The sequence below is a fragment of the Lolium perenne genome, chromosome 7, assembly GCF_019359855.2.
Source record: "Lolium perenne isolate Kyuss_39 chromosome 7, Kyuss_2.0, whole genome shotgun sequence".
Taxonomy (NCBI): domain Eukaryota; kingdom Viridiplantae; phylum Streptophyta; class Magnoliopsida; order Poales; family Poaceae; genus Lolium; species Lolium perenne.
Window position 1 is genome coordinate 191,692,041 of NC_067250.2, and position 25,606 is coordinate 191,717,646.

The 25,606-nt window shown below is 48.8% G+C and overlaps 2 protein-coding genes across 2 annotated transcripts; one reads left to right on the top strand and one right to left on the bottom strand.

Annotated features, from left to right (window-relative positions):
• Positions 1–158: 158 nt before the first annotated feature.
• LOC127314679 (uncharacterized) lies at positions 159–15,006 on the bottom strand. The gene is made up of 12 exons (XM_051345187.2): positions 14,891–15,006; positions 14,740–14,805; positions 14,463–14,639; positions 12,884–13,018; positions 9,843–9,982; positions 9,425–9,511; positions 9,224–9,346; positions 8,057–8,200; positions 7,151–7,252; positions 1,053–1,223; positions 881–960; positions 159–499 (listed from the first exon to the last, which is right to left on the bottom strand). Exons 1-12 carry the CDS (start codon positions 14,910–14,912, stop codon positions 448–450), a joined length of 1,299 nt encoding a protein of 432 aa, XP_051201147.1. The 5' UTR covers positions 14,913–15,006; the 3' UTR covers positions 159–447.
• A 6,890-nt stretch (positions 15,007–21,896) lies between these two features.
• LOC127312506 (uncharacterized) lies at positions 21,897–23,961 on the top strand. The gene is made up of 5 exons (XM_051343021.2): positions 21,897–22,207; positions 22,364–22,455; positions 22,565–22,671; positions 22,787–22,868; positions 23,460–23,961. Exons 1-5 carry the CDS (start codon positions 22,140–22,142, stop codon positions 23,711–23,713), a joined length of 603 nt encoding a protein of 200 aa, XP_051198981.1. The 5' UTR covers positions 21,897–22,139; the 3' UTR covers positions 23,714–23,961.
• Positions 23,962–25,606: the final 1,645 nt, after the last annotated feature.

A 25,606-nucleotide genomic window follows, 5' to 3' on the forward strand; every position in this document is an offset into this window, starting at 1 on the left:
CTCTTTTCCTTAACAGGGTACCGAAGGGGACTGGAAGGTTTTTAATGAGGCGGCTTGCTTGCTTAATATATTGATGTTTATTTCAAAAAAGAAAAGAAATGGCAGTCGGTCTAAGAGTAAATTGGAAGAAAAAACAGGATCATGGGTTTAAAACTAAATAGAGATTGAAGCCATGATCCACGGTTTCTAAATAATCATGTATGCAAGCAATGTTCTTTAGCTACACACAAGTGGGAGTGAGCACTTAGCAATCAATCAAATCATATCTCCGACACAAGTACGTGGATGGACACACTAGTAAAAGTACATTACGCCATATATGCCTGTGAGAGCAAGAAGTCCTGCACAGGCCAGAAGCTAAGACCCATTTTTCATCTCGAGGATGAGCTCGTGAACAGAATAAAATGTCACAACTGAATATGTCAGTCATAAAAAAGGAGGAACTCTTCAGTGGTCTTTCTTGGCACCGTCAGATATCTTCAAGGACTGTAAAGCCTCCCTGCATAACCAGATTTGGATATAATTACTGCATATACAAAGAGCATATAGTCACTGTAGAATGCATTGTGCACGCCTAATAATGCTCTTCCGGATCCAACCACTATTTGGTAAGTACGTAGGAATATCATAGTAAACGGTTCAGCTCTGTATCAGTTCTGAAATATCCACATTCCAAATGACTGGAATTAAAATCATCTACAGACTATGGGCTAGATGTTTACTTTGGCTGATTTAGTTCACCAGGTGAGTCAATGCATGTGTTTCTATCATGAAAGCTATAGATAAGATGTGTTTGTCCGTTGAATTATTGTGTGCACCAGATCTAGTGAAGTTTCTCCTTCCAAACTAAGACTTGAGCATACAGAGAAAAGTAGGCTACCTTAAGGCATCCTCAATCTCAGCGTTCCCTGGGTCTATCTTGAGGCCATCAACAAATGCATCACATGCCTTTTCATAGTCCTGAAGACAGAAGGACCAACGCATCATCAAGAAAAGGATTTTCCTGCAGAAAATACAGTCAAAGAAGGCAAATCATACAAAAAGAATTTTACCTTTAATAGCATACGAGCAGCCCCTTCCCGGAAGCAGGCCTTTGGCCAATCACGGTGCAGTGCTCTGGAAACTTGAGCATCCCGCAAAGCTTTGTCTCCTTCGCCCATCTTAAGCCAGCAAAGGCTCCTATTTGAAATCAATGTTTTATCCTCTGGAAAGTAACTCAATGCCTACACCGACAAACCAAACCAGCAATGATCAAATTAGCTAATTGACAAACTTAAACAAGAATTTGTTAGGAGCAGCTGTATGAGTAGAAGTGTAGAACTTGACTGGCAAAACCTTTAAGAAAAGGTTAAAGTGGCAACCTGGGCATGAACTATCTGATAAACCCAATTACCAATTGGACAGGATGCAGATTTTACTAGATGAAGACTTAAGACATCCAAATTACAGTATTTTTAATCATTCAGAACTAAAAATTCCAGTCCGATATATGACATGGCACTGCATAACTTGTAGGAAAGCAGGGAGAAACATCCCTGGGGCCTTATGAGGGTTCAGGGTACCTGAATAATTCACGTTCATCAAGTTCCCCCCATTCTAAAGATCGTACAAAGACACAACAACGGCTGCTAATTTTCCCTTCTTTTAAACATAAGGCTCGAGAGCCTAGCTTTAAATTAATAAAGCCATCAACCGGCTAGGATACAATGGTGCTGATTACACAAACTTGAACAAGGTAAAAGAAAGAGGCAAAGCCCTAGAGGAACTACAGAGAATTCCACTCGGCCGCGCCACCAAAGAGCCCACAAGTACAAGCTACGGAGAACTGCCGCGGACGGAAAGAGACGTGCCAAGCGAAGAGGAGAAGCACCAGCGTCAAAGAGATGAAGAGCCGGCTCCGAGACCGCCTCGCCTTGCTGCCGCCGAAGGAGGGACCCTTCCCATCTCATCGGCCAACACAGAACATAGAGGTGGTTGAGCGCCCAAAAAAGCCTTGAACTTGCTGACTGCCGCCATAGGCCTCACCAAAGACACACCCAAACCGCACCACCGTCATTGTCACCACACCGATAGCCCTCTGTCCCCTCAACCCAAAGCGGCGCCTCCAAGGAGGAGAACGACGCATTGCGCCATCGTCGCCCGGCCGTAGCCTGAGTTTTCACCCGGGAAGAAGAGGAATAGGGGAGGGTTACCTCACCAGCCCTTCAAGAAGGAGAACGGCGATAGAATCGTCGCTGCCGATGTGGCTGGCACCGAGCCAGCCAAGAGTTTCCCCCGGCAGCTCCCCACCAAACTCGCACGGACGCAGAACGGGCAGTCCGGGGACCAACCATGCCGTATCTGGCGCAGAGAGACCGGAAAGTGGAGACGCCAACGAACAGACGAAGAACGCGCCGGAGCACGACCACGCCGCACCCAGCCACCCACCGACTCCTCACCGTCCACACGGCCAAGGAGATCGGCCAGCACCCGCGAACGCCACCCGCCTTCCGGTCGACGTCGCCACCCACCGTCCAGGGCCGCCGCCCCGGCGTCCAAACTCCGCCCGCCGCAGATCCGAGGGAGCCCGGAGGACCACATAGCAAGGGATCCGCCTCCATGAGCGCTCGTCGGCCAGCAGCACCACCACGGACCTGGAAGTGGCCAGAGCAGCACCTGCAGCCCCATGGCTGCCTGTGGCACTAGATCTGGGGACTTGGTGGGTTCGGCCGGGCCCGGGGCCCCTGCCCCGGCCCGCGCGCGAGGCGGCCGCCCTGGCCGCGCTGCCCGTCCGGCTCCACTCACAGGTCGTAGCGCCGCCGCCGACCGCCAAAGCGTCGTGGACGCCCACTCTCGCGCCGCGCCGCCCGCCTCCATCAGACCGCATCGGGCCAAGCTCGCGCCGCCCGCCGTGGCGAAGCTTCCGCGGAAGCCGCCGCCGCCCGAGCACGCACAACCTGCAGAGCCGCCGCGCCGCCGTTGAACAGCCGCGCCGCCACGCCCCGCCCAGCGCCGCGCCTCCCTCACCGATGCCGCCCGCGCCGCCATCACCGCGAGGAGGAGAGAAGGCGCCCCGCCGCCGCCGACGCCGACCGAGCTTCGCCCGGTGGCGCCTCCTGGCGGCGGCGAGGCGGGGGAGAGGAGGACGGGGCTGGCGGCGGCGGCGGACTAGGGTTTCGCCCTGGGACTCGCGGGAGCCCAGGACGAAACGGTCATGAGTTCATATGCCCCGCCTCTCCCATTTTCCCTTCTTTTAAGCAAAGACAAGAGAAGGTAGAAGAAAGATGGAACGAAACCGGAGGTAGAGGCCTCTGTTTTTTCGAGAAAACGCAAAGGACCTTTGCGTTTCATTTCATTGAAAAGATAGAGTTATTTACATCCTCCTAGGAGGCAGAGTAAGGTAAAAAAACATGAACATCAGTGCACATCCCAGGTTGGTGGCAGCACGACTCGTAGGCCCTGAGCCCCTGCTCTAGCCCAAGTCCTAAGCTCATCCTTGATGTTTTGCAGCAAGAGTTGCAAGGAAGGTTGGGCTCCATCAAAGACGCAAGAGTTTCTGTGTTTCCATGTCATCCATGGGATCAGGAGAGTGGCGGATGCAAGCCCTTTGCGAAGAGGTGCAGGCGTGTCCTGTTTGGCGTGGTGCCACCAGTCCATGAGGCTGGGCTCGCCGTCAGGTGGTCTCGCCGTCATCCGCAGCCAGGCCAGGACCTCATGCCACGTCTGTCAGGTGAAGGGACACTCCAGCATCAGGTGGTGCATCGACTCCGTCGCCTGGTCGCAGAGGAGGCAACGTTGGTGGTGAGGGAGGCCATGTCGGGCCAGGCGCTCCGCTGTCCAACATCTGTCCATGTTTGCCAGCCAATGGAAGAATTTGACTTTGGGTGGCGCCCATGTCTTTCAAACCAATTTCCAGGAGCAGCAAGTCGTCGATCCGTGGAAGGTGGCTAGGTAGCATGAGTTGGCTGTGTAGATGCCGGAGGCCGTCCACTTCCAGACCAGCTGGTCAGGTTGGTCATTGAGCGCGGTGTCTTGGATCATGCGCCATAGCATGAGGTACTGTCCAATCTCGTGGATTCCAAGCAGCCCCTGTATGTCTCGAGCCCAGGCATTGCCGAGTAGACCGTCTGCGACTGATCTGGCCTTGCGACGCCTTTTTGGGACGCAATTGTACAATTGCGGCATGAGCTCTTTGATAGCCCTGCCATGGATCCACCTGTCCTCCCAGAAAAGTGCTCGTTGGCCACTCCCAATGCGCATGGTGGTCGAGGCGAAGAAGAGCGCATGCTCGTCAGCAGAGAACTGCATGTCGAGGCCACTCCATGCCCGACTGTCGTCAGTGCGGGAGAGCCATAGCCAGCGCAGTCTGAGAGCGAGGCCGGCGCGCTCGATGTCCTGGACACCAAGGCCGTCGAGGGAGATGGGGCGACAGACACGCTTCCAGTTAACGTGACAGTGTCCTCCGTTGGCGGCGGCGCGACCAGCCCAGAGAAACCCGCGTTTAATCTTCTCGGCCATCTTAAGGGCTTTCTTTGGTGGGGCGTAAGCAAGCAATTGGTGGATGGGGATGGCGCATAGGACAGATTTCACCATTGCCAGACGCCCGGGTTTGCTCATGAGACCGGCTTTCCAGGTTGGTAGGCGCCCGACGATTTTGTCGATGACGGGCTGGAGCTGTGCTGCAGTGGGCCTTCGTAGTGTTAGAGGGATGCCAAGGTAGGTGATCGGAAGGTCCACTACAGGGCAGCCAAGCTGTGTGAGCAGCGGCGTGGCCATCTCCTAGCTGCAGCGAAGAAGACTTGCAGAGCTCTTGGAGAAGTTGACGTTGAGGCCGGAAGCGCGACCAAAGAGGTGTAGGATTTCCCTGACGGCATCAAGGTCGTTGGCCGTGGGGTGACAGAAGAGGACGACGTCGTCGGCGTATAGGGATATGGGCGGTATGTCCTTTCTCGGGTGGAGCCGTTGTAGGATGCCCAGCTGGACGGCGTGCTTGAAGAGCCTGCCTAACACATCGACGGCAAGGACAAAGAGCTGAGGCGACAAGGGGTCGCCCTGCCTTAGCCCTCGCTGATGCCAGATGGGGGGGGGCGGGCTCGCCGTTAAGAAGGATGCGCGTGCTCGCAGATGACAGCAAAATCGACAGCCACTCGAGGAACCTGTTCCCGAAGCCATAACATCGCAGGGCCTCGAAGAGGAATGACCAAGAGAGCGAGTCGAAAGCCTTTGCTAGATCGAGCTTGAGCAGGACTCGCGGTTCGCCCAGTTGGTGCAGGAGCTTTGCTGACTGTCTTACTAACACGAAGTTGTCGTGGAGGCTCCGACCCGTGATGAAGGCATTCTGGTTGTTGCTGACTAGGGTGCCAAGGCGTGGGGCCAATCTGAGCGACAAAACCTTGGCAAAGATTTTCGCGACTAGGTGTATGAGACTTATAGGTCTGTAGTCCGACAAGTGGCTAGCGTCAGGTCGCTTAGCAAGGAGAGTCAGGAGCGCCTGGTTGAGCTTGCTGAAACCCCGGCCTCGTTGATCGAAGAGCTGCTGAAAGACAGCGACAAAATCCTCCCTGACCGTGGGCCAGCAAGCTCGGACGAACTCGGCTGTGAAGCCGTCCGGGCCGGGGGCTTTTCTGGCCGGCAGTCTTTTAATCGCGTTCCAGATTTCGTCCGTGCCAAAGGGCGCTTCAAGCTCCTGCAGATCATGGGCCTCGATAAGCTGGGAGAGGTCCAGGGTGTGTTCCCTAGCGACTGTGGTACCAAGGAGGGCGTCAAAGTGCTGGAACGCGGCCTCGGCCATGTCGGTGTGGTCGGTAAGGACTCGGCCGTCCGTGGCGATGCTGAAGATCCTGTTTTTCTGCTCTTAAAAAAGGGTAGTCAAAGGGGCTACTGTTCTATACCCCGTTAGGACAACCCACACTTTACCTGACAGTAGTGGCTAAGACTACTCATAGTGCAAGTAACTTCGGTAGTAACTTCGTGTCCAACTCAGCAAATTTGCTTATGTGGCAGTGAGTTAATGAGGAGAGAGTAAGATTGAGTAACATAGCTAGTTACTGTAACATCACACTTCCCGAGATACAATGTGTCTACAAGCTAATTAATGAAGCCATCTATGATACTCCCTCCGACCCAAGGCTTAGACTAGCCACAATGGGAGTATCATAGGTAGTATCATGCATGCCATGTTGGCAAAAATCTGATGTGGCACACCATTTAATGAGGTGAGAGATGAGAGTAGTATCATAATATGATACCGTATCATAGCACGTAAAACTAGAAAACTTAATGGCAAACACATCTTGTACACATATTTGCATTGAGATTCTACAAAACATTAAATATAATGATACTATGATACTATTTTATGATACTATGCATTGTGGGGGTAGTATCATAAACTAGTATCATGTGCATGATACTAGTGTATGATACTTCCCATTGTGACTAGTCTTAGGGCGCAAATTGTTTTGCACGGCAATTAAGAAGGGATAAGCAGCCAGAAAGTTTCCAAACTTGCCCCTAATAAAAATGGTTTGCCACTAATTCCTCACCATAAAGTTGTTACGCATGGCTCCTGGTTTCTCGCGACTGACGCATGCACACCATGAATAACCAATTGCAGCCCCGCATTAAGTGCTACTCTCCCAATTTTCAGCTTTTTTCCCTGCATGCGCCGACACAGCCAATGGCAGTCCCCATTTTTTAGGAGAATTTAAATCGTTGTCAGGGGCAATTTTGGGACAAATGGGTTAAACAACACCACGCGCCTTAAGCTATGGTGAAATTTTGAAAAAATATTTACGCCCTATTCCGTGGGATGGAGGGAGTACTACTTTGATGTTACTAATCACTATGAAGGTAGTAACATTGAGTAGTAACATATACATGTTACTACTATATGTCACTTCCCACTATGACTAGTCTAAAGCAACAAGGCCTGGAACACAAGACAGTGGTCCTACCAGTGAACACATTTTCCACTCACCACAATGACAATGGCTTTCAATAACAAACCAATCAATGGGCTGCCATTATTATTTTCTGACACATGGCGTGAATACACATGTAAGCCATACAATTGCGACACATCAAAGTAATACTTTTTCTGAAACTACATAACTTTTGTAAGACACAGTTATAAACTAGGAGTAATAAGAGAACATCATGGACAGAATACCGTGTTGTAGAGCCTTGCTGCGGCAATATAATCTTTTCTCCTGTATGCTTTGTTTGCTTCTAACTTCATATTAGCTGGATTCATGTTCAGAATAGGATCATCCTGTATCATTGGAATATATCAGATACATCTGGATTGGAAGGTAGCAGATATAATCAGCCAACTTGATATTAGTTGGACCTATGTGAAGTAAGTGTTTATTTTTACATATCCTCCAGCGACCCACCCCCACCCAAACTGCCAAACCAATGAAAGGAACTAAGTTACCCCAATGCTGATACTCCACCCAGGAGCCATATCAGAAACTTTTGACAATTTATGTTGGATAACTGTTGATGAATCTATTATATGACCTGTTGGGCTGTCTTGTCCTATGTTGTGGTTCAACTGGCCCAGCCCAGTTCTTGACCTATATAAAGTGCTTCTATCTCAGAGTTCAGTAACCCTAACAAGAGAGAGTTCCTCCCAACAGCTACCATCTATCCCTACCTCAGGTTAGGCCCTCACCTCTGTCCACAATTTATAATTAAAACGTGGTACACTGCTAGAAAGCAAAAGTCAAATCATTACTTTGTTAGTATTTTCTATCCCTGCTACTAGACCCTTAAGTGTCGACGAATTTATAAATTTAATAATCCATAGTTCACAGCAAACAAACTTCATTCATTCCTTCCAGAAAGATGATTTGGCCTTCACATGCATATCAGCTTTTCAATTCAGGGGCATGCATTGAAGAATTAATAGGATAGGAAACGCTTTGGTGCAAGAAATACTTGCTTTCATCAGGGCACACATTGAAGATCCTCTAGTATAAGAAATGCTCTACTGCTGGAACTTGTCAATGTTAAATTGTCAAGACCAAACAATAAAATAATCTGAAATATAGAAAGTTGCTCTAGTTCATACCTCCTCTCTTGATTTTACGTGAGCAATTATCCCATCAATGCTCCAATCACGCACAGATGGAATACAAGAAGTCAGCGGAAATAGGATCTTAACGTCTGCTCGGCTATTGTGAGACGCAGCAACTTCGATTGGCAGACATCCAAACTGTTAAGAATAAATAGACATATTTTACTTGCAAGGGAAAGACATAGAAACATAAGTAAGGTACAGATGAACACAAGGTATTCCAGTTCAAACGGCGAAAGCACCAACGAAAGTTAGGACACTATCACAGAGACATCTTAACATAGCAGCTATAAGTGGCATAAAACATCTGGTTAGAACTGAACCATATTCGCAAAAAAAAAAAAAAAAAAAGAAAGAACTGAACCATGGCAATAACGAAAATTTCACCTATACATTATTTCTAAATTACTCCCTCCATCCAAACTATAGGTCAGGAGGGGATCCATGCAGTGAACCTTGAGTCTAGCGTGCATCCTTCTCCTAGGATAAGGGTACTAATAGGATCTAGTAAAGGATCTGCTCCTTCTATATTCCCCTCATGCACTGCCCCCCGCCTGCGTCTAGCCATTCCTGCCCTCCCAGATTGTAGCCTAAGCATTCCCATCAGAACACAACGGGGAATAGGTATTACAGCGGCCAAATCAACTACGTCGTGCTCAAAGGTCTCCAGGCTATCACACAAGGCCACCAAGGATTGAGCACAGCCGACTTTACCCGAGCGTATGACAGGGTTCAGAAGGAAGGTCTCCAAGACACTGAAACATCAGGATGTTCCAGCACTCCAGGATCTCTATCCTACCTTCTAGTTCTCGGACAATCTGTATAGCAAGGGAGGTAGAGATGTTTTCTAGTGTGTATAATACCAGTGCTGCCCTGGGCATGAGGCTATCAGGACTTCCCAGGAAGGCATGCAGAAGGAAGACAACAATTCATTGGAGTCTGAGTCTAAAATTCGAAATCTTGTAACGGCCTTAGCGCCTTGAGTAGTATGGCTAGTTACAAGGGAATTACCATTATAAATTCCCGCCCTTCCAGATGCTAGCCAAATACGTTCCCATCGGAACATCTTCAAGAAATCTTAATATAATAATTGGTTGTCCAGTTCAATTTCCGTTTGTGAAGAACATGCACTACCAACAGAGTTAAAAGGCCAAAACTTACATCATCGAGGACGTTAGGATCAGCACCAGCCTTTATCAAGCACCTGAGACACTCAGTTAAGCCCTCAGTTATAGCAACAATTATGGGAGCAGCACTACCAACACCCTTCAGATCAGCACCAGCCTACAAAGAAAATGTTGCAGATACCTCTAAATAAGAGTTTCATTATTTTCAGCTGGTCGCAAGAACAACGCACAATACCTTAATCAAAAGCTTCACACATTTCTGCCTGTGAGCTCGGAGAGCAACAATGAGAGGTGTGTCGGCAATGCAAACTGATTTGTTACACTGACAAGGAAGACTAAGAAAATTAGCACTTGTGCATGCTAAAGTTGGTAGATGTGGAGAACAAAAAATGAAGAGGTATACACAAAATATGAACAAGTAGAACCATATTGGCAGAACATGGTTACAAATATGTGGTCACATACATTAAAAGAACAGCAACCTTATATGATTGACGTTAGCAGGCATGCAGCAAGATGCGGTATCAACAGAAACACAAATACAACTATATCGCCAGAACATGGTTACAAATATGTAATCTCATAATTAGTGCAAAAATATAACATTTACCATGTTTTTTAAGGAGCAAACAAGGTAAAATAGTGACACTTACATCTGCATTGTGGTCTAACAAAATCTTCATAGCATCATCAAACCCATATGCAGCAGCAATATGCAGTGGCGTTCCCCAGTGGCAATAAAAATTGACATCAGCGCCTTTTGAGAGCAAGACCTTTACTATTTCACAGTTTCCTGAATTAGAAATAAAGACCATGCAATAGGTCAATATTGTTACTATTTCACAGTTTTCACTATTATAGACAAGTATAACAAGTATAATGAGAAAACTTGAATGGAGCAGGTGCGCCTGCACTTTTTGCCACTTTGTCTTTTTTGTATCTTCCAAATTATGTAATATTTCAATTTGATTTTTTTGCAAGTTGCTCAAAAATAACAAATAGAATGCAGGAAAAATAGTTTGGAATTTTTTGTGCAAATTTAAAATTTAAATTATTTAAAATTCAATATAAATTTTTGAAATACATATATAGATAATGACATAAAAAATCTAAAATATTTTTCCACCTTTCAATTGTTATGTTTAAGTGTGATCTGCAAATTTTTGAGTTCAAACAATGTGTGGTGTAATAGATACAAAAATGAGAAATTGTTTGAGAGGGGAAAAAAGAACTAGCATGGATCTTGATGCAGTATAGATGGTCTGAGATACGAGTGCTCACCAAGCACCTGCTCTGAAAGTCCACTCTCCAAGTATAATAATATAGCATATCCAGAACATAAAGTTTATTATCTTTCCTCTTTATGTATAGGCAGTTCTCCAGCCCAAAAAAACTCGCATATATCTCATCACTCATGTCCGTGAAAGGAACGAAAGACCTTCTGGTCATCCGAATGCGCTGTGCACCATCTCAAATGTTAAGAGGCACGTACTAACATCTAATGTGGAAAATGTAGTTTCATTTGCTATTACCTTTGGTATTAACTGCAACACTAATGAGGACTAACAAATCCAGAGAGAACCTCAGTCAATGGAAGTATACGACAACAACATAAGCAGTAGACAACAATTCTAGATTTTTTTAGTCTTAAGTAGGAATGGATGAGGATAGTTAGATGTAGCCCAACCTAGATGGACTTGCTAACCCTCCCGTCCTCCTCCCGAGCAGCCCCCGCGTGGCGGCCGGGGGAACCTCTACCCGCCGTCGCCACCTCCCCCCTCTCCCCCTCCCCTCCCTCGCCAGGGGGCGCGGTCTGGCAAAGGCCGGCCGGCGCCGGCGCCGGCGGGGATTCTTCGTCATCTCGCGCGAGGAGGTCGGGCGTGGGTCGTCTTCCTCGGGCCGGAGTGCGGCCCTTTCATTGGGGACCTCGATGGCGGCGCTTGGCCTTGGCTTAGTGATGCCATGGGGGACGACAAGGTGGTGGAGCGCCCTGCCGGCGACGGAGGGAGGGGTGGGGGCGGGCTGCAAGGGGAAACCCTAGGTCCCCTTCTCCTCGTCTCTCGGCGGCCGGCGGTGGAGGGCTGGCTTTCAGCTGCGGCGGTGCCCAGGTGTGTGCAGTGTCTTCGGACTACCCGATCTGCTTGGTGTCTCTGGTGGCAACCATGGCCAGCCTGGGGTGGTCGCCGGCGTGGGGGCCTGACCTGAATAAAGGCGTCGGTCCTAGGGTCTCTCTTGGGCGAAGATGAAGACCTGCCGAAGGCCTGCCCTTCATGATCTGGCCGGAGTGTTGAGTTCCGGAAGGCGCCGCCGGCGAGTGTAACAGTGCTTCTATTGCCTGGAGTTTGCTGGATCTGTGGTATTCGGTCGTGCGCGCCCATGCTTTTATTCCGACAATTTGGTTTTGGAGGGTGCTGCGCGAAGCTCTTTTCTGTGTTGGCACCAAGTGACAGCTGATCCATGGTGAAGTCAGAAGAAGAGAATATCATGAAGGCCGGATTTGGAGGACTAGTTGATGGAGGTTCAAGTCTTTGCGCTGTTGAGGGGCTTGCTTGGTGTTCCGGACTTCGCAACAGTGGTATGAAAGTGAGGGCGGCAGCACATGTGATGTTCGGAGTTTTACCTTTCAGGGTGAAAACCCAAGATCTGGCCTTAACTGGTTGTGCCTGACAATGTCCTTGTTGAAGGCATTGTTTTGAGAGCGGAGACTATCTTCAGGGTGAAAACCTAAAATCTTTGATCGGACGACGACGGCGCTTGTGCACTGTTCCCTTCTTGGAAGCGTTGCTTTTGAAGAGCCTGAATTTCAGGTGTTGTCTTGGTGGTGGATGTATATTGTTGCTAGGGCTGGGATACTGTAGCGGGGCTTTTATTTCTTAGTTTTCTTTTTCCCTTTTTTGGCTGTGTGCATCCGTAATGTTATTAGGACATTGCGTTGTTGCAGAGGCTGGGTGTAATTGGTATCTTCTGATATTAATGTATTCCCTTTATCGAAAAAGTAGGAATGGATCGTTGTCCATACATCTCAATTTCTGGTCATATTCAGTTCGCATAAGCATGAGTTTTGAAACTACCTAGCGAGGATTTAGAAAGGGGTTACAAAAAATTCTGTACAATGAATAGCAAATTTTCCTGGCTGATATCAGTAGTAAATAGTTTCCTGCTGTGCGGTTTCATTTGAACATTTAAACACAAAATTTAATTGAACTGAAAACAGTCTGATTACAGAGGTTTGACCATTTCCTGGCGAGAAAAAGTTCTCATATTTAAAATTAAAAGAAAGACAAAAGTAGCTTAATTACAATTTATATAGAGAAGTCTTGACACTACAGAGTGATCAGTTGGTGACTCTTTGAAGTTTGAAATCCACTGCTTCGGTCAATGAACAACCAGATGTTATCTAGTCAGTTTATAATGAAACATGTCATTTACTTGCACAAACATGAAAAGAATTAATTTAAATCAGTCCAACCAACTCATTCAGCATGGAGAAATCTCTAGATACAAGTAGAGCACTAGCATAAGTAGATAACTATGTGAACCTTGTCCTAAAAAAATGCACAATCTTACTATTACACGGCTCATTCTCTATCTTATAAGATGTAATGGTTACCCCACAATTATTTGCTCTCATCAAAAATAAATAAACAAATAATTATAAAAAGTTGCTTGCAGAAAAACAAAATAGATGACTGACCTTGTGTAACTGCCATATGGAGGGCCGTACACCTCAGATCACCAATAGGCTCATCTGGATTGGCACCGTGATCAAGAAGATACCGCACAGTGTTCACAACTCCATTAACAACTGCATAACTCAGAGGTGTCTCTCCTATCATAGTCATCAAAAGAATGAGCTTAGCAAAACTGTGATTCTTACAGCGAAGAGTGCTTGTTTTACATTAAAAGTAACTTGTTTATCAACGCATGGCATAAACATACTTCATTTTGATGTGGCTTTGTAAATGAGTGTATAGTGCTGATTTCAAACGGATAAGCACTAAAAGGATGCAATTGAAATTTAACACGGAACAAGGATAGATATGTCAATACGCACAAATAATCTTGGTATGATTCAGCTTTGATGAATTGGCATGTCAGTATGAGGCGGCATTATGTTTGTATGTTGCACATAAGAATGTCACGCAATAAGAAACTACCTACTTAATACCCAGATTGACTCAATCAAGCATATATAAAGAAGTAATTGTGAACTTCAAAGATGATTTGTCATAACCCTAAAGTTTCTTACTGAACTGAAGTAAAATATGCTATGCACAAAGAAGAGGATCAAGTTAATAAACATTGTTTTTTCCTTCGAAAGCAAGTGGATGCATAGCAGTGGACAACAAGTGGGTAGAGGTTTTTGGAACGATAAGTAGATGATGTTGAAATTTGCGGTCATCGATCTTCGTGGTGAAATAGGTCTATGTTATGTCGAAACAACACATGCGATGCTGGTACATAACAATATCATAAGTTTCGTTTTGCTGTAATTTCTTTTATGCTTCCGAGTCAAGCCTATTTCCCCTTAGTTAAGCTAAAGCCAGTGGCGAACACTTTTTTCATGACACAGACAACAAATGACATAATGAAATCAAACTCCCTCCCTATAGGCTGACTTACACATGTAGCCATTATGTTTAATCCAATAAGCTAAAACCGAGGAAGCAACCTATGGAATTGTTGTAGTACACGATATGAGGCCTTCAGAGTCCAGAGACATGATAACATAGGGAAATGGTTCTTCAAAATCATGCAACATGTAAATCAGATTAAACGAGCAATTTCATTTATGCAGGGAACCCTTGCCTTGATTAGAAGCATGAACCAGTCAATCGATCGTTCGCATATTACAGTAAGAAAAACACCAACTCTAAAGAAACTACAAGTACACCAAAATTACTTTTGAGGTCAATCCATCACATATTACAGTAATACGATATAAAACCAAATCTAAAACAACTACGAGTTAACCAAAACTGCCATTGAGATATGACGTCAGCAAACTCAACATTGGAAGCCAATTAATTCTCATATTTAATTCCCCTGCACAAACTTGGCTAGGTGATGCCACTGATGCGGTAAGCCAAATCAAACAATCAGAAAAGGCATCTTTCGAACGGCATATACTACAAGTTCCATCAAACTCATGAAATTCCGCTGTGCAGCTGGAGATAGCTGCTCAGTCACCCACATTTGCCAACGTGACTCGGCATTCATTTTCTGAACCCCTACGGTTTTGCTTTAACAGGAGATGGAAGAGTAGAGACAACCTGACTCGTCGGTGGTGTCGACATTGAACTGGAGGTCCTCGACCAGGTAGGCGCACACAGGTATCCTCCCGTGAACGGCGGCGACGTGCAAAGGCCCGGCGCCGCAGTTAGCGGCGATCGCTGCCTCCACCGCCTCCCTCAGGCGACCCTTCCCGCCGTCCAGCGCCCTGGCCGTCTCTACCACACGGAACGAAAAACACCCCCAAATGAGCGTCGGGGCGAGTCTGAAAGCGCGAGCAGGAGGAGAATAGGAGAGAGGAGCGTAGAGCGCGCGTACTCTTGAAGAGGCGGAGGTCGCCGCCTTCGGCCGCCTGGAGGAGCTGCACGCGCAGAGCGGCGGTGGCTGCACACGTACGGAGGAGATGAGTTGTGGTTAGGGTTAGCCCTCGATTGGGTAGCACTGGGATTAGGGTTTGGGGGTAGCTTACCGTAGTCCAGCGGCGGCGCCATGGCGATGGATGGGTGAGAATTGGGGTTCGGGTTTCGAATTTTGAAACAGGGGAGTGGGCTGTGTAGGCGGGAGGGGGGAATGGAAAATTGGACGACAGGGTGGACTGGACTGAAGTGGGTAGACTATGGATTCTGGAGGGCTTTTGGGCTTGGGGTTGAACTGTGGAAGCCTGTGTGATCGATTGTATAGAGCTGTGGAAGAGAAAAACATTTCAATTCTCCGATTCTGATAAGACAAATATCTAGTGATGCACACTAGACATTTCATTAGCTAAGTATAAGTTTTTTCATGAACGTCAAACACCCTACTTTAGCAGACACCGCAAATTGGTCAAACTTGTAAATTTGCAGGCCGGTTTGAGAGTTTGGGGTATTTTTTTTTATCCAGCACGGGAAATTTGCAAATTGGTGAAACTTGCAAATTTCATGGCGGGGAATCGCTGGTAGCGGATGGGGACGGTGTCGGTGACCATCTGTACGCGGAGGGCTGGGGCGGCAATCCTCGGTCATGCGGTTGCAACGGTGGCCCCTAGTCATGGTGCCCGCGTGGTGGAGCGGTCTCACGGCATTCGGGCGGTCCCTGCTCGCGGTGGCAGCGGCTACCCTTGGGCCGACCATGGGGTGACGTGGTGGCTGTAGGACTATGCTCCTGTCTAGATCCTCCATCAGTGTGGCTGTCAGTCGCCCGGAGGTGCGTGCAGAGGCGGCGCGGTGCACGCTGTTGCCTCGTTGTGGCGTCATGCTAGGCATCCTGCTCGGAATAGAGACCATCGGGCTGGCGCGAGCGCATGGTTCCTACGTTGGCTTGCTTCTTCTTCCACCGGAAGGGGCCAGCCGTCGGCGTGGGGGCCGCTTGCTCGGCCTGAATAAAGGGGCAGTCCTAGGGGTTCCTCTCGCACCAAGACAAAGATCTTCTTGATGCTTGTCTTCATTGATCCGGCCAAGGTGTCGAGTTCTGGAGGGCTTCGCTGGCGAACTGCACTAGGCGATTCATGCATGAAGATTTCCGGGCTGAGTGGGATTTGATCGTGTGTAACCATGTTTTTCTGACCGTTTGGTTTCTGAGGGAGCGAGGGAAGCTCTGCTGTCTATTGCCATCGTGGGACACGTCTTTAGTTCCATGGTGAAGTCAGTGGCGGAGAATGGCATAAAAGCCAAGATCTGAGGGCTATTCATGGTGGTTCAAGTCCTGGTGGCGATGGGGTGGTTTGGTGATTCGTGACTTGGAGTAGTGGCATCGACAAGTGGGGGCGACAACACATGACAAGTTCAGAGTCTAACTTCAGGATGAAAGCCCAAGGTCTGATCTTAAGTGGTTGTGTGTGGTAATGTCCTTGTAGATGACATTGTTTTTGTGGGAGTGAACTTTCTCCAGGGTTAGTACATATGATCTATGATAAGGGCGACGGTTGTGCTTGTGCATTGTTTCCTTTTGCGTTGTTTTTGAAGAAGATGGATTTCTGGTGTTGTTTTGGTGGTGTTTGGTCTGCTGGCTACAATGAATAGATCAATGTAGAGGAACTTTTCTTTTTATAATTCTTTTTTTTAGTTGTGTGCAGAGGTTAAACGTAATTGATATATTGGCGATATTAATATATTCTCTTTATTAAAAAATACAAGAAAAATACTTTAGAGAAAAAATACTTCAAAAGGGTTATATATATAGTTTTTGGAAAACTCTATCTTACAACCAGCAGCGGGCCAACGCCCAACTCCTGCGCGCAGAGTGCTCTCTCACCTCACTCTATTTTTATTGTGCCGCTGCACCCGCCTTGCGCCGCCTGCTCTGCATCGGCCGAGAGCGTTGTTGCTCGCGCGCGCATCCGTCTCTCTCCAGCTACACCCCCACCATCGCGTGTTGTTTTTTTTTTTTTTTTTTTTTGGAACAGGGAAAGGCCCCTCTAGGCCTAGTTACTGCATTTATAGCAAAGCGGTGGGAAACAAATTACAGTGAGAACCTCAGGGGAAACAGAAAATACAACATGGTCCTCACTGTTTTCAGGATAGACCCTAATCCAAAGAGTAAGATTGCAATCAGGTCTTCCGCCATCGATCTTCGATTTGGGCATCCAGGCCGTCCGCTTCATCGCCGGGGAGATGACCACTTGGGATGAAGCAGCCGTGGAACGCCGCACTGGATCGAGAGAGCCTCCATGAAGGCACGCCGGCCTGGAGGTTGAAATCCTGATGCCTTCCAAGTAGGTGTAGCACCGTAGGCATCGAGGCATGGAGCAGTCGCCTTTCGACTATCATGGTCGGCAGCAAGACAGCATGAAGCCATCGAAGGGCTACCGAGAATAAGCTCCAAAGAAGAACTAGCACACCTGCAGCAACGAAGATTCCCCACTGCAGTTCAGATCTGCAGTCAAAATTGGCATCAATCTCCTCCTTTCCCCCGCCACCTCGACGGCATGGAAGAAGAGCAACGCCCTCCTTGACCCCAACTGAACTGCAACCGCGCTTATTGGGAGAGGTCCCGCCAGATCCAGCCCCCACGCTGGGCTCCCACCTCGGAAGCTCTCGGGGAGGAGGTTCCGGCGACCATCCAGCGCTGCGCGACGGCAGCAGGACGGGAAGACCCCGCGGCATCTCGCCAAACGCCATTGAGGCAAATCAAAGCACAACCTGGACGAAAAACTAAACCTAGTCTACTACTACACCTAGACTACTTGCTGTATAGGGAGGGACCCTCACCTTCTCAACGCCGGCCGCAACCGGAGAGGAGAGGGGAGGGGCCGACCGGCCCTGGAATTGGAAGAAACAGAGCACCATCGCGTGTTGTATTGTACCCAATCCACCTCCGCCTCCTTGTATTCATCCCCGCCTACGCGTAGTCGAGCGCTAGCGCCTCGACTAGCACGTGTAGCCCTCCAAGCCCCTCCTGCGGCGGCTTCCGCTTCTCCTGCCTCGCGTCACTCTCCCGCGAGCTGAGCGTCTGCCACCTGTTTTCTTGCAGGACGCCATGGTGGAGCTTGGCACCCCCATACGCCACCGGACTTGTACATGACCACGCCTTGTGAGGGATTGATTAAGCTTTGTTCGATTTTGCTTCGCCTCACCTCCTGCGTGGTGGATCGGTGGCCGGTGAGCTTGAATTGGCCATGGCACTGCCTCCATGGTCATCGGGGAAGGTCAACTTTTGGAGATTTTTGTTGATTTTACGTACAACGTTGTGATTTTCTACATGTGTGTATAGTTTTTTGTTATGTAAGTATGGGCAAAATGGTACAATAATTTTTCTATGATACGATAGATTGCACCAATATTACATATGTATTCTTGTAACAAGTTAGACAAAAATATTGGATGTTTTGCAGAGAAATGTTGCAAAACGATGTCATGGTTTTGAAAAGCTACATACATAAAAAAAAATGTTACATTTAGGAAAATTTTCAGCATTGACGAAATTTTTTATTGGCTATAGCTACAGCCTGCTGATGGCTAGCGCTTGTTTGGCTATGTCTTTTACAAATTAGTGGTTAGGGCATCTTCAATGGGGCAACGCAAATGGACCGCGCGGATGAAAAATGCGTTTGGGACCCGGCCCAGCGGTCCGACGCATAGTGTTCGGGTTGTCCACGGAGACGCAAATCTAGCCCAAATATGCGTCTAGTTTACGTCTCGGCGGACGCTGCGCGAACGCGCCGAGTGACCACCGAAACTCACGTAGGACCCGCGCGTCAATGTCAGGGATGCTGATAACATTCCCGCTAGTGGCCATTCCCAGCGTGAAAAATCAAAGTAGACCGGCGCCAACAGTCCAGGCCATAGCGATGGACGTCCTCGTCGCCACGTCCACCATGGATTCCGAGGGAACCCTCGCAGCTGCCACCCCGGACTCCCCCATAGCCCCAATGGAGGCCACATCTCCGGCCGAATCAAAGCCCCGCCACCGGTGGCCGGGAAGCTAAGCCGAAAGCGGCAAAGATGGTGTTGTCCAAGGAGGAGAAAAGCATCGAGGCCACGAAGTGTCGCAGCCGGTGCAAGAATCTTAAGGAGAAGAATGCAGCGGCCACCGCCGCCCAACATGTGGAGGTCGCCCAGCACATCGCGTGGCAGATGCAGCTGAAAGGCGGCGCGCAAGTAGGCCTCCATCCCAGCCTAGCGGAGGCCATGCTCCGCGTCAAGCAAGAGAGGATCGTCGGCGCCGCTCCCCCGACCTCGTCGTGAGCTCGGTAAGTTCCCAACTGCGTCCTGGAACGCCTGCACCCTTGCAGATCCACATGGCATCGCAGTTCGCCTCCGGCGCTGCGCCGGTGCACTTCAGCGGGGCGCCGGTTCCCGACCTGAACCGGACCTCGAGGACTGGTGACTCGTGCCCGGGCGCGGCACAAAAGACACATCAGAAGCTTCTCGACGTTGCCGTCGAGATGGGGTTGAGCCAGGGAACATTATTGCATGAGATGCCGCCACCACCATCTGAGTGTCGCCCCTACAAACAGAAACCCTAAAGACGGGTAACGAAGCTCCCAAAACTGGGAAACGGAGCCCTCCCGCTGACGAGAGCCGCGATCCGCCGCACCTCCATGGCCCGAAGGCCACAGAGGCAGCCAGATCGGAGGCGGCCGTCAACGGGAGGCAGAGGAACCCTAATGGACGTAATCTCAATTTTTCTATTTGACCGATCGAAATCTCAATCTTGCCACTGCTCCCTTAGAGTCTTCTCATTTTGGCCATTCCGTCAACTCTCTACCTTTGTTATATAAAGAGATTAGGATCCTAAGGGCTGATCAGGAAAAATCATTATCTCAAACTCGAACAAAATGTTTGATAATGTTGTTTCTATAGAGCCACAAATCCATAAATATTCATCATCTTAAAATAAATAGGTTCTTTACTCTAACAGTTAGTAATTCCAAATATTGAATTATCAGCACCTTTGACATACTAAATGCGGGGTTCCTAACTGCTTGCACCCTCCAAATGGCAATATTGATTACATACTAACGGTGGAGAGTTGACAGAATAACAAAACTGAGAAGTGCTCAAACAGAGTAGTGACGAGATTGAGATTTTGATCGATCAAATGGTGAAACTGAGATTAGGGCCGGTCATAGTGACAGAAATGATCAAAGTCCTAACGTAAATGACAGTGCATAACGGATCAGTTTGGCTAGAAAATGTTACGTGGGTTTTCGAGATCTGGGAGCATCCAGACAACACGGTTCTTGACTGATTCACAAGCCTGTTCCTCAACGTGGCTGCATCGATCTCGCATAATGTAATCCACCTGTTGGGATTATTAGCTGTGTCTGTCAGACAACAGCCCGTGTACAGGGAAGAATGAGTGGCCCAGAACTTCAGAACAATGCACCTATACCCTGACAGTTAGATTGCGGCTGAATATGTTTCTGGGGACACCATCAATTTTTACCTTTGTTGAATATCATGTGAGTTGCTATGCATGTTCGTCTTGTCTGAAGTAAGGGCGATTTTCATGATCAAATGGTTTGTGTATGCATATTGTTAGAGAAGAACATTGGGCCGCTAACTAAAGCCATGAATGGGTTCGCCTACATTGAGCGGGAACCGTTTCGTCCTGTCGCTCCCGCGAGCGTAGGGCGAAACCCTAGCCTTCCCCAACTCCAGCCCCTCCTCCCCCCGCCCCTCCCTCGCCGCCGCCAGAGGGCGTCGCCGTGCAAAGCCCCGGGGCGCCGGCGGCGGCGGGGCTTCTCTCTCCCCTGCGTGGCTGTGGTGGCGCGGGCCGGCGCGGTCGGCGGGGCGCCGTGCTTCTCGTCGGCGCGGCGGCGCGGTGGCTCCGACCACGGCGCGGTGAAGGCGCTTCTCCGGCGGGGTGGCGGCGCAGCTTCGGCTTCGGCCGGCGGGCGCGGCCCTGCGACGGCGCGCCGTGGCCATGGGTGGCGGCGGCGGGCCCAGATCTGGGCTAGCGGGCCTAGGTCTGGGCCTCATCAGGGCTGCCTCGGGTGGGTGGCCTCGATGCGTCAGGTCGGCGAGCAGCGAGGGCGCTGGTTCGTCTCCCCCGATGTCCTGCGGCGGGCATCGTGGTGGGTGCCTCGGTCCGGCGTCCTCGACTCCTCGGGATGTGAGGCGGCGGCGGGCGGCGTCTGCGGCGTGGAGCTACGGTTCACGTCGGTTCTGAGGTAGTAGCTGCTGTCCTGGGCTCCTGCTCATCCTCCCCCCACCTCCCGGACGAAAGTCCAAAATCTTGTTGATTGGGCGGCGGCGACGTGCTGCTGCGCCGTGACCTTCTTGGAGGCGCCGCCTGGGGAGGTTTCGGTAGGTTGGCGGAGCTGAAGGTTGCAGCTTTGGGCAATGTCGGTCCTTGAGCAGCTGCGGTGATCTCTAGCCCGTATGCGTGCGTCGACGATAGTCCGCCCCGTCCTCTGCAGGTGCTCCCGGCGGATTTCTCGTCGTTGGTGGATGTCCAAGTGCTCGGCAGTGCGGCCGGTATGGTGTGATCCTTGTCAAGGTAGTCTCTCCAGGGTGGCGTCGGGGCCGGAGCCCAACACCTCTGCGGCTCTCGGGTGAGCCTCTCTCATGTCCGATGGTTCGACGCCTTCGAACCAGGCGAGAGGGCAGGGGCCCTCTTCGGCATGAGAACAGGTTGGTGCTTCTGGTGCTCGGAGTTCTGGCTGTTCTCCTCGGAATCAAGACTACAATTCTGCTCCGGGCAGTGCCTCGCCGTGCCTCCGGTCGGTGTCCTTGGTGTCGAACAGCGGCGGTCTGCACTCCTGCAAGCTTATCCTCGCTCGTAGTGCAGTGTTGTAATTCGTTCTGTATGTACCCGTGTATCTGTCCTGCCGTGGTGTGCGTGTGTGGTGTGGTGTCCTGTTGTAACTCCTAGCCGGTTGATGGCTTTGTTAATTCAAAGCTGGGCTTTCGAGCCTTCTGTTTAAAACTAAAGCCATGAATCATGGTGGAAGTTTCAGTTTGGACACAAATCCTCAATCTGTATTCACTTGGCGTTTATTTATTACTTCAAATTTTATCCCAGACAATTACTGACAACTCAAAGTACTACTATTGCCTGAAGACAAGAGATTATGATCGATAGATATTATCATTAGTTTTATGCAAGCATTTAGCATTAGCATAATCATATAATTAGACAGCTCCTTTCTTTATTCCTTTCCTGATGCCAGTACTGCTTTATGTGCTGGCAACTTTCTACAAGTCCTAGCAAATAAAGTCTTCCTGTGGATGATGTCTGTAATGCCATTGCCGAAGATAAAGGATGGGAGGTAATGCAAATGCTGCCTACTCCTAATGTCCAAATTGAACAAGCAAGAAGAGGCAGGGGTATCAACATCTTCATCTTCACCTTCTATCTTGAGGTTCGCACAACTCTTTTTACCCATCTACCATTTCTTCTTTTGTGTACTATGCAAATCGATCTAACTTTGGATCGTAAGATCCAGCTGCTGATGTAAGTTCTTTCAGCAAGAACAGCCCATTGCTCACCTTGGTTACTTGTGTTTTTGTTTCCAAAGGGCTTCAGTACGTTGCTGTGAACAACATCTACCCATGGCTTACAAGATGAAAGGGGTCTTCAAGGGCCTCAGGGTCATCTCTCAGATCTTCGGTACGCGATATTCTTTTTGTCTTGATTCTGAAGATCATAGTTCAGTTGCATACTTCCTTTTCCCTATATCGCTCCATTCACCCTTCTCCTGTGAACACCATGATTGCAGTGGTGAAGGAGCAAGAGATGGACATTGGATATCCAACAGACGTGAAGCATGTCGCGCATATCGGTTGGGATAGCCCAACGGGGAGTGCTGCTTCTTCTCCTAGCTGGGTACATACCTGACAGAATTCAGAACTGTTCAAACTCTTGCGACGTCCCACTGCCTGGTTGATGAGTCATGGCTTAGTAGGAACCTGACATAGTCCCAATTGTCCTCAATTTACAGATGAACGACATGAAGGGTTCACCGGATTTTTCCACGTTGAACAACTTCTCACCATCTACAGGAACCTCCTGGACTTCTCAAGGTATTTTCAGATCTTCAGTTCGTGCAAGTGGCGCACATGTTTTGGTCTCATTTGCTTCTGTTTCCATCATAGGATGAAGATTCTGTCCTGTTCTTATTTAGTAAGATCATGCCTTGTTTATTATAGTGGCATGTGTAAATGGGGAAGGGAATTTGCCGTTGGTTGTCCTAGGGACGTGCTCTCATGTTGCTATATATGCTTAGCAATCTTCCGTTGGTTCATGAATTAATCATGACGTGGTATCAGAGATTCAGAGTTGCAGGAACACACGATGCTATTAAACAACTGGGCTGGTGGACCAGGCAGACTAATGGGTGCATCATGGACTAAATTAGTAGTAGTATAAGATTTTAACTTCATAATAATACCTACAATGTTTTTTATGTAGCTATTTGTATTATGGTAACTCTGACATGAACGTTACATGCCCACCTAACTAAACGCATGACTATATTTCTGGCACCATTACAGCTCAATCACAAAGAATGAATTTTATCATGGACATGTAATTTCCAAAATTTGCCAACACTTTGGAGATCCACCGGCTACCATCGTATATTTGTCCTCTGATTTTTTGGAGTTCTTTGGCAGATTTTGACCAGCCTCGAGACATATCGCCATACGGCATACTTCCTGAAAATAGCGGCCAGGAGGCAACCCCGTACCCTGACATACCAAAGCCACCCAGGAAGACCAGAAGGAAGAAATCTTCCAAAAACGGCTCGCCAACAGCATCAGCGAGATCATCAAGGTCATCAAGATCAAGATCTAAGGACTCATTTTCATCCACTACTCCTGACACCATTGGTGCACACGACATACAACGTGAAATCCGGATTGTGTAGGCCATACTGTTCTGTATCCCCTTTCTCAGGATTATGCAATTATTACTTAAGGAACATCTTTGAATAGGAATACACAAATGATCATTTTAATTTTCGATTGATTTGAAGTTTAGCTGAAGCACAAAAAAAAAATACAAAGGTAGGAAGGATTTCAAGCACGGTTCTGAAACTATGATATGTGATGTCTAGCTGTGACTCTGTGAGATTAATTGTTGTGAGGCTGAGTAGTTTTCCAGGAAATTAATTAGTTCTTATTCTTAGGGATTCTTGTGTTGGCTATTCTTAACAGTTAAGACAAAATCAACATTACCACAGTCTAGCTTTCTGTTTTGATGAATCAATCAGCCCTTATGACTTAGACATAACACAACCATTCTCTGTGAGGAGTACAAGATGCTAAGAGCATGTCTAACAGACCCCTTAAAAGGGCCAAATTCGTATAATAACCGCCGGAATACGGGTTTCGGTTCTACCCGGCCGTCTAGCAGGCCCCGTAAAAATGGTCCCCGCTCCGATTTTTGCTGTTTTCGATTACGGGGTGGGTCTTCGCCCCCTACTTGTGAGGGGTGGGAGCGGGGATAGAGGGCCAAACCAGTATCGCATTTCCGAAACCGCGCGTGGACATTTCAGTTCCCCCCACCCGTTTTCCCCCGCGTGCCGCCGCAGCCACCCGCGCGCCGCCGCCGGAATCCGTCAGATCCGCACCCCTCCGCCGCCCGCCGAGCCGCGCCGAGCTGCGTTGACGCCCGCCGCACCTCCGCCGCACCCCCGCCGAAGATCTGCGTCCCTCCGCGCGCGCTGCCGCACCCCCGCCGCGGTCTTCTCCGCTGTTTTCGCCGGTGAGTATTCCGCCACGTTCTTCTTCGTTCTCGCCGGTAAAATGGACGTGTTTGGGGCTGATGTATGCTTCACCGTGGTAGATGGCTTCGGAGGATGTGCACATGGTGGATTTGGACGATTCGTCGACCGATTGGTCCTCGTCGGATTCCGACGATTCGGACCTCGAGGAGGTGCTCAACGACGACGAGACGGAGATGATGCTGCTCCTGTTCGGCATGAAGCACATGGAGGACCGCGCCAAGCTGCTGGATCAGAGGAAAGGATCCGTGATGGGGCGTATGTGCATTCCGCGGAACCGCGCACTCGGCCACGAACAACTGATGCAAGATTATTTTGCCGAGGTACCGACCTATCCTCCCTGCCTCTTCCGTAGAAGGTACCGAATGCGTAGGACTTTGTTCGAGAGAATAGTCAGAGATCGCGAGGCTAATTGCGATTATTTCAAGCAAAGAAGAAACGCTGCCCAAGTCATGGGATTTAGCCCATATCAGAAAATATCTGCCGCAATGAGGGTGATTGCATACGGTATACCGGCAGATTATACCGATGAGTACCTTCGCATTGGTGTACAAACAACCATAGATTGCGTGCGTATGTTTGCCAAGATGGTGATCAAGTTGTATGGAGAGACGTATCTCCGAGCTCCAAATGAGGAAGATACGAAAAGGCTCATGGAGATCAATGAAAAGAGGGGGTGGCCGGGGATGCTTGGTAGTTTGGATTGCATGCATTGGACATGGAAAAATTGTCCAAAAGCATGACATGGAATGTATTGTGGCAAAAGCCGTGATGCTACCATTGTTCTTGAAGCTGTGGCCTCTCAAGACTTATGGATTTGGCATGCTTTTTTTGGACTGCCGGGGACACTCAACTACATCAACATCTTGAAAAGATCCCCTTTGTTTGCAAGACTAGTTAAGGGTGAAGCACCAACTTGTAACTACAAAGTTATGAATAATGAGTACACCATGGGGTACTATCTCACAGATGGTATTTACCCTAACTATGCAACTCTTGTCAAGTCCATAAAAGAGAAAAAGGACAAGGCTTTGA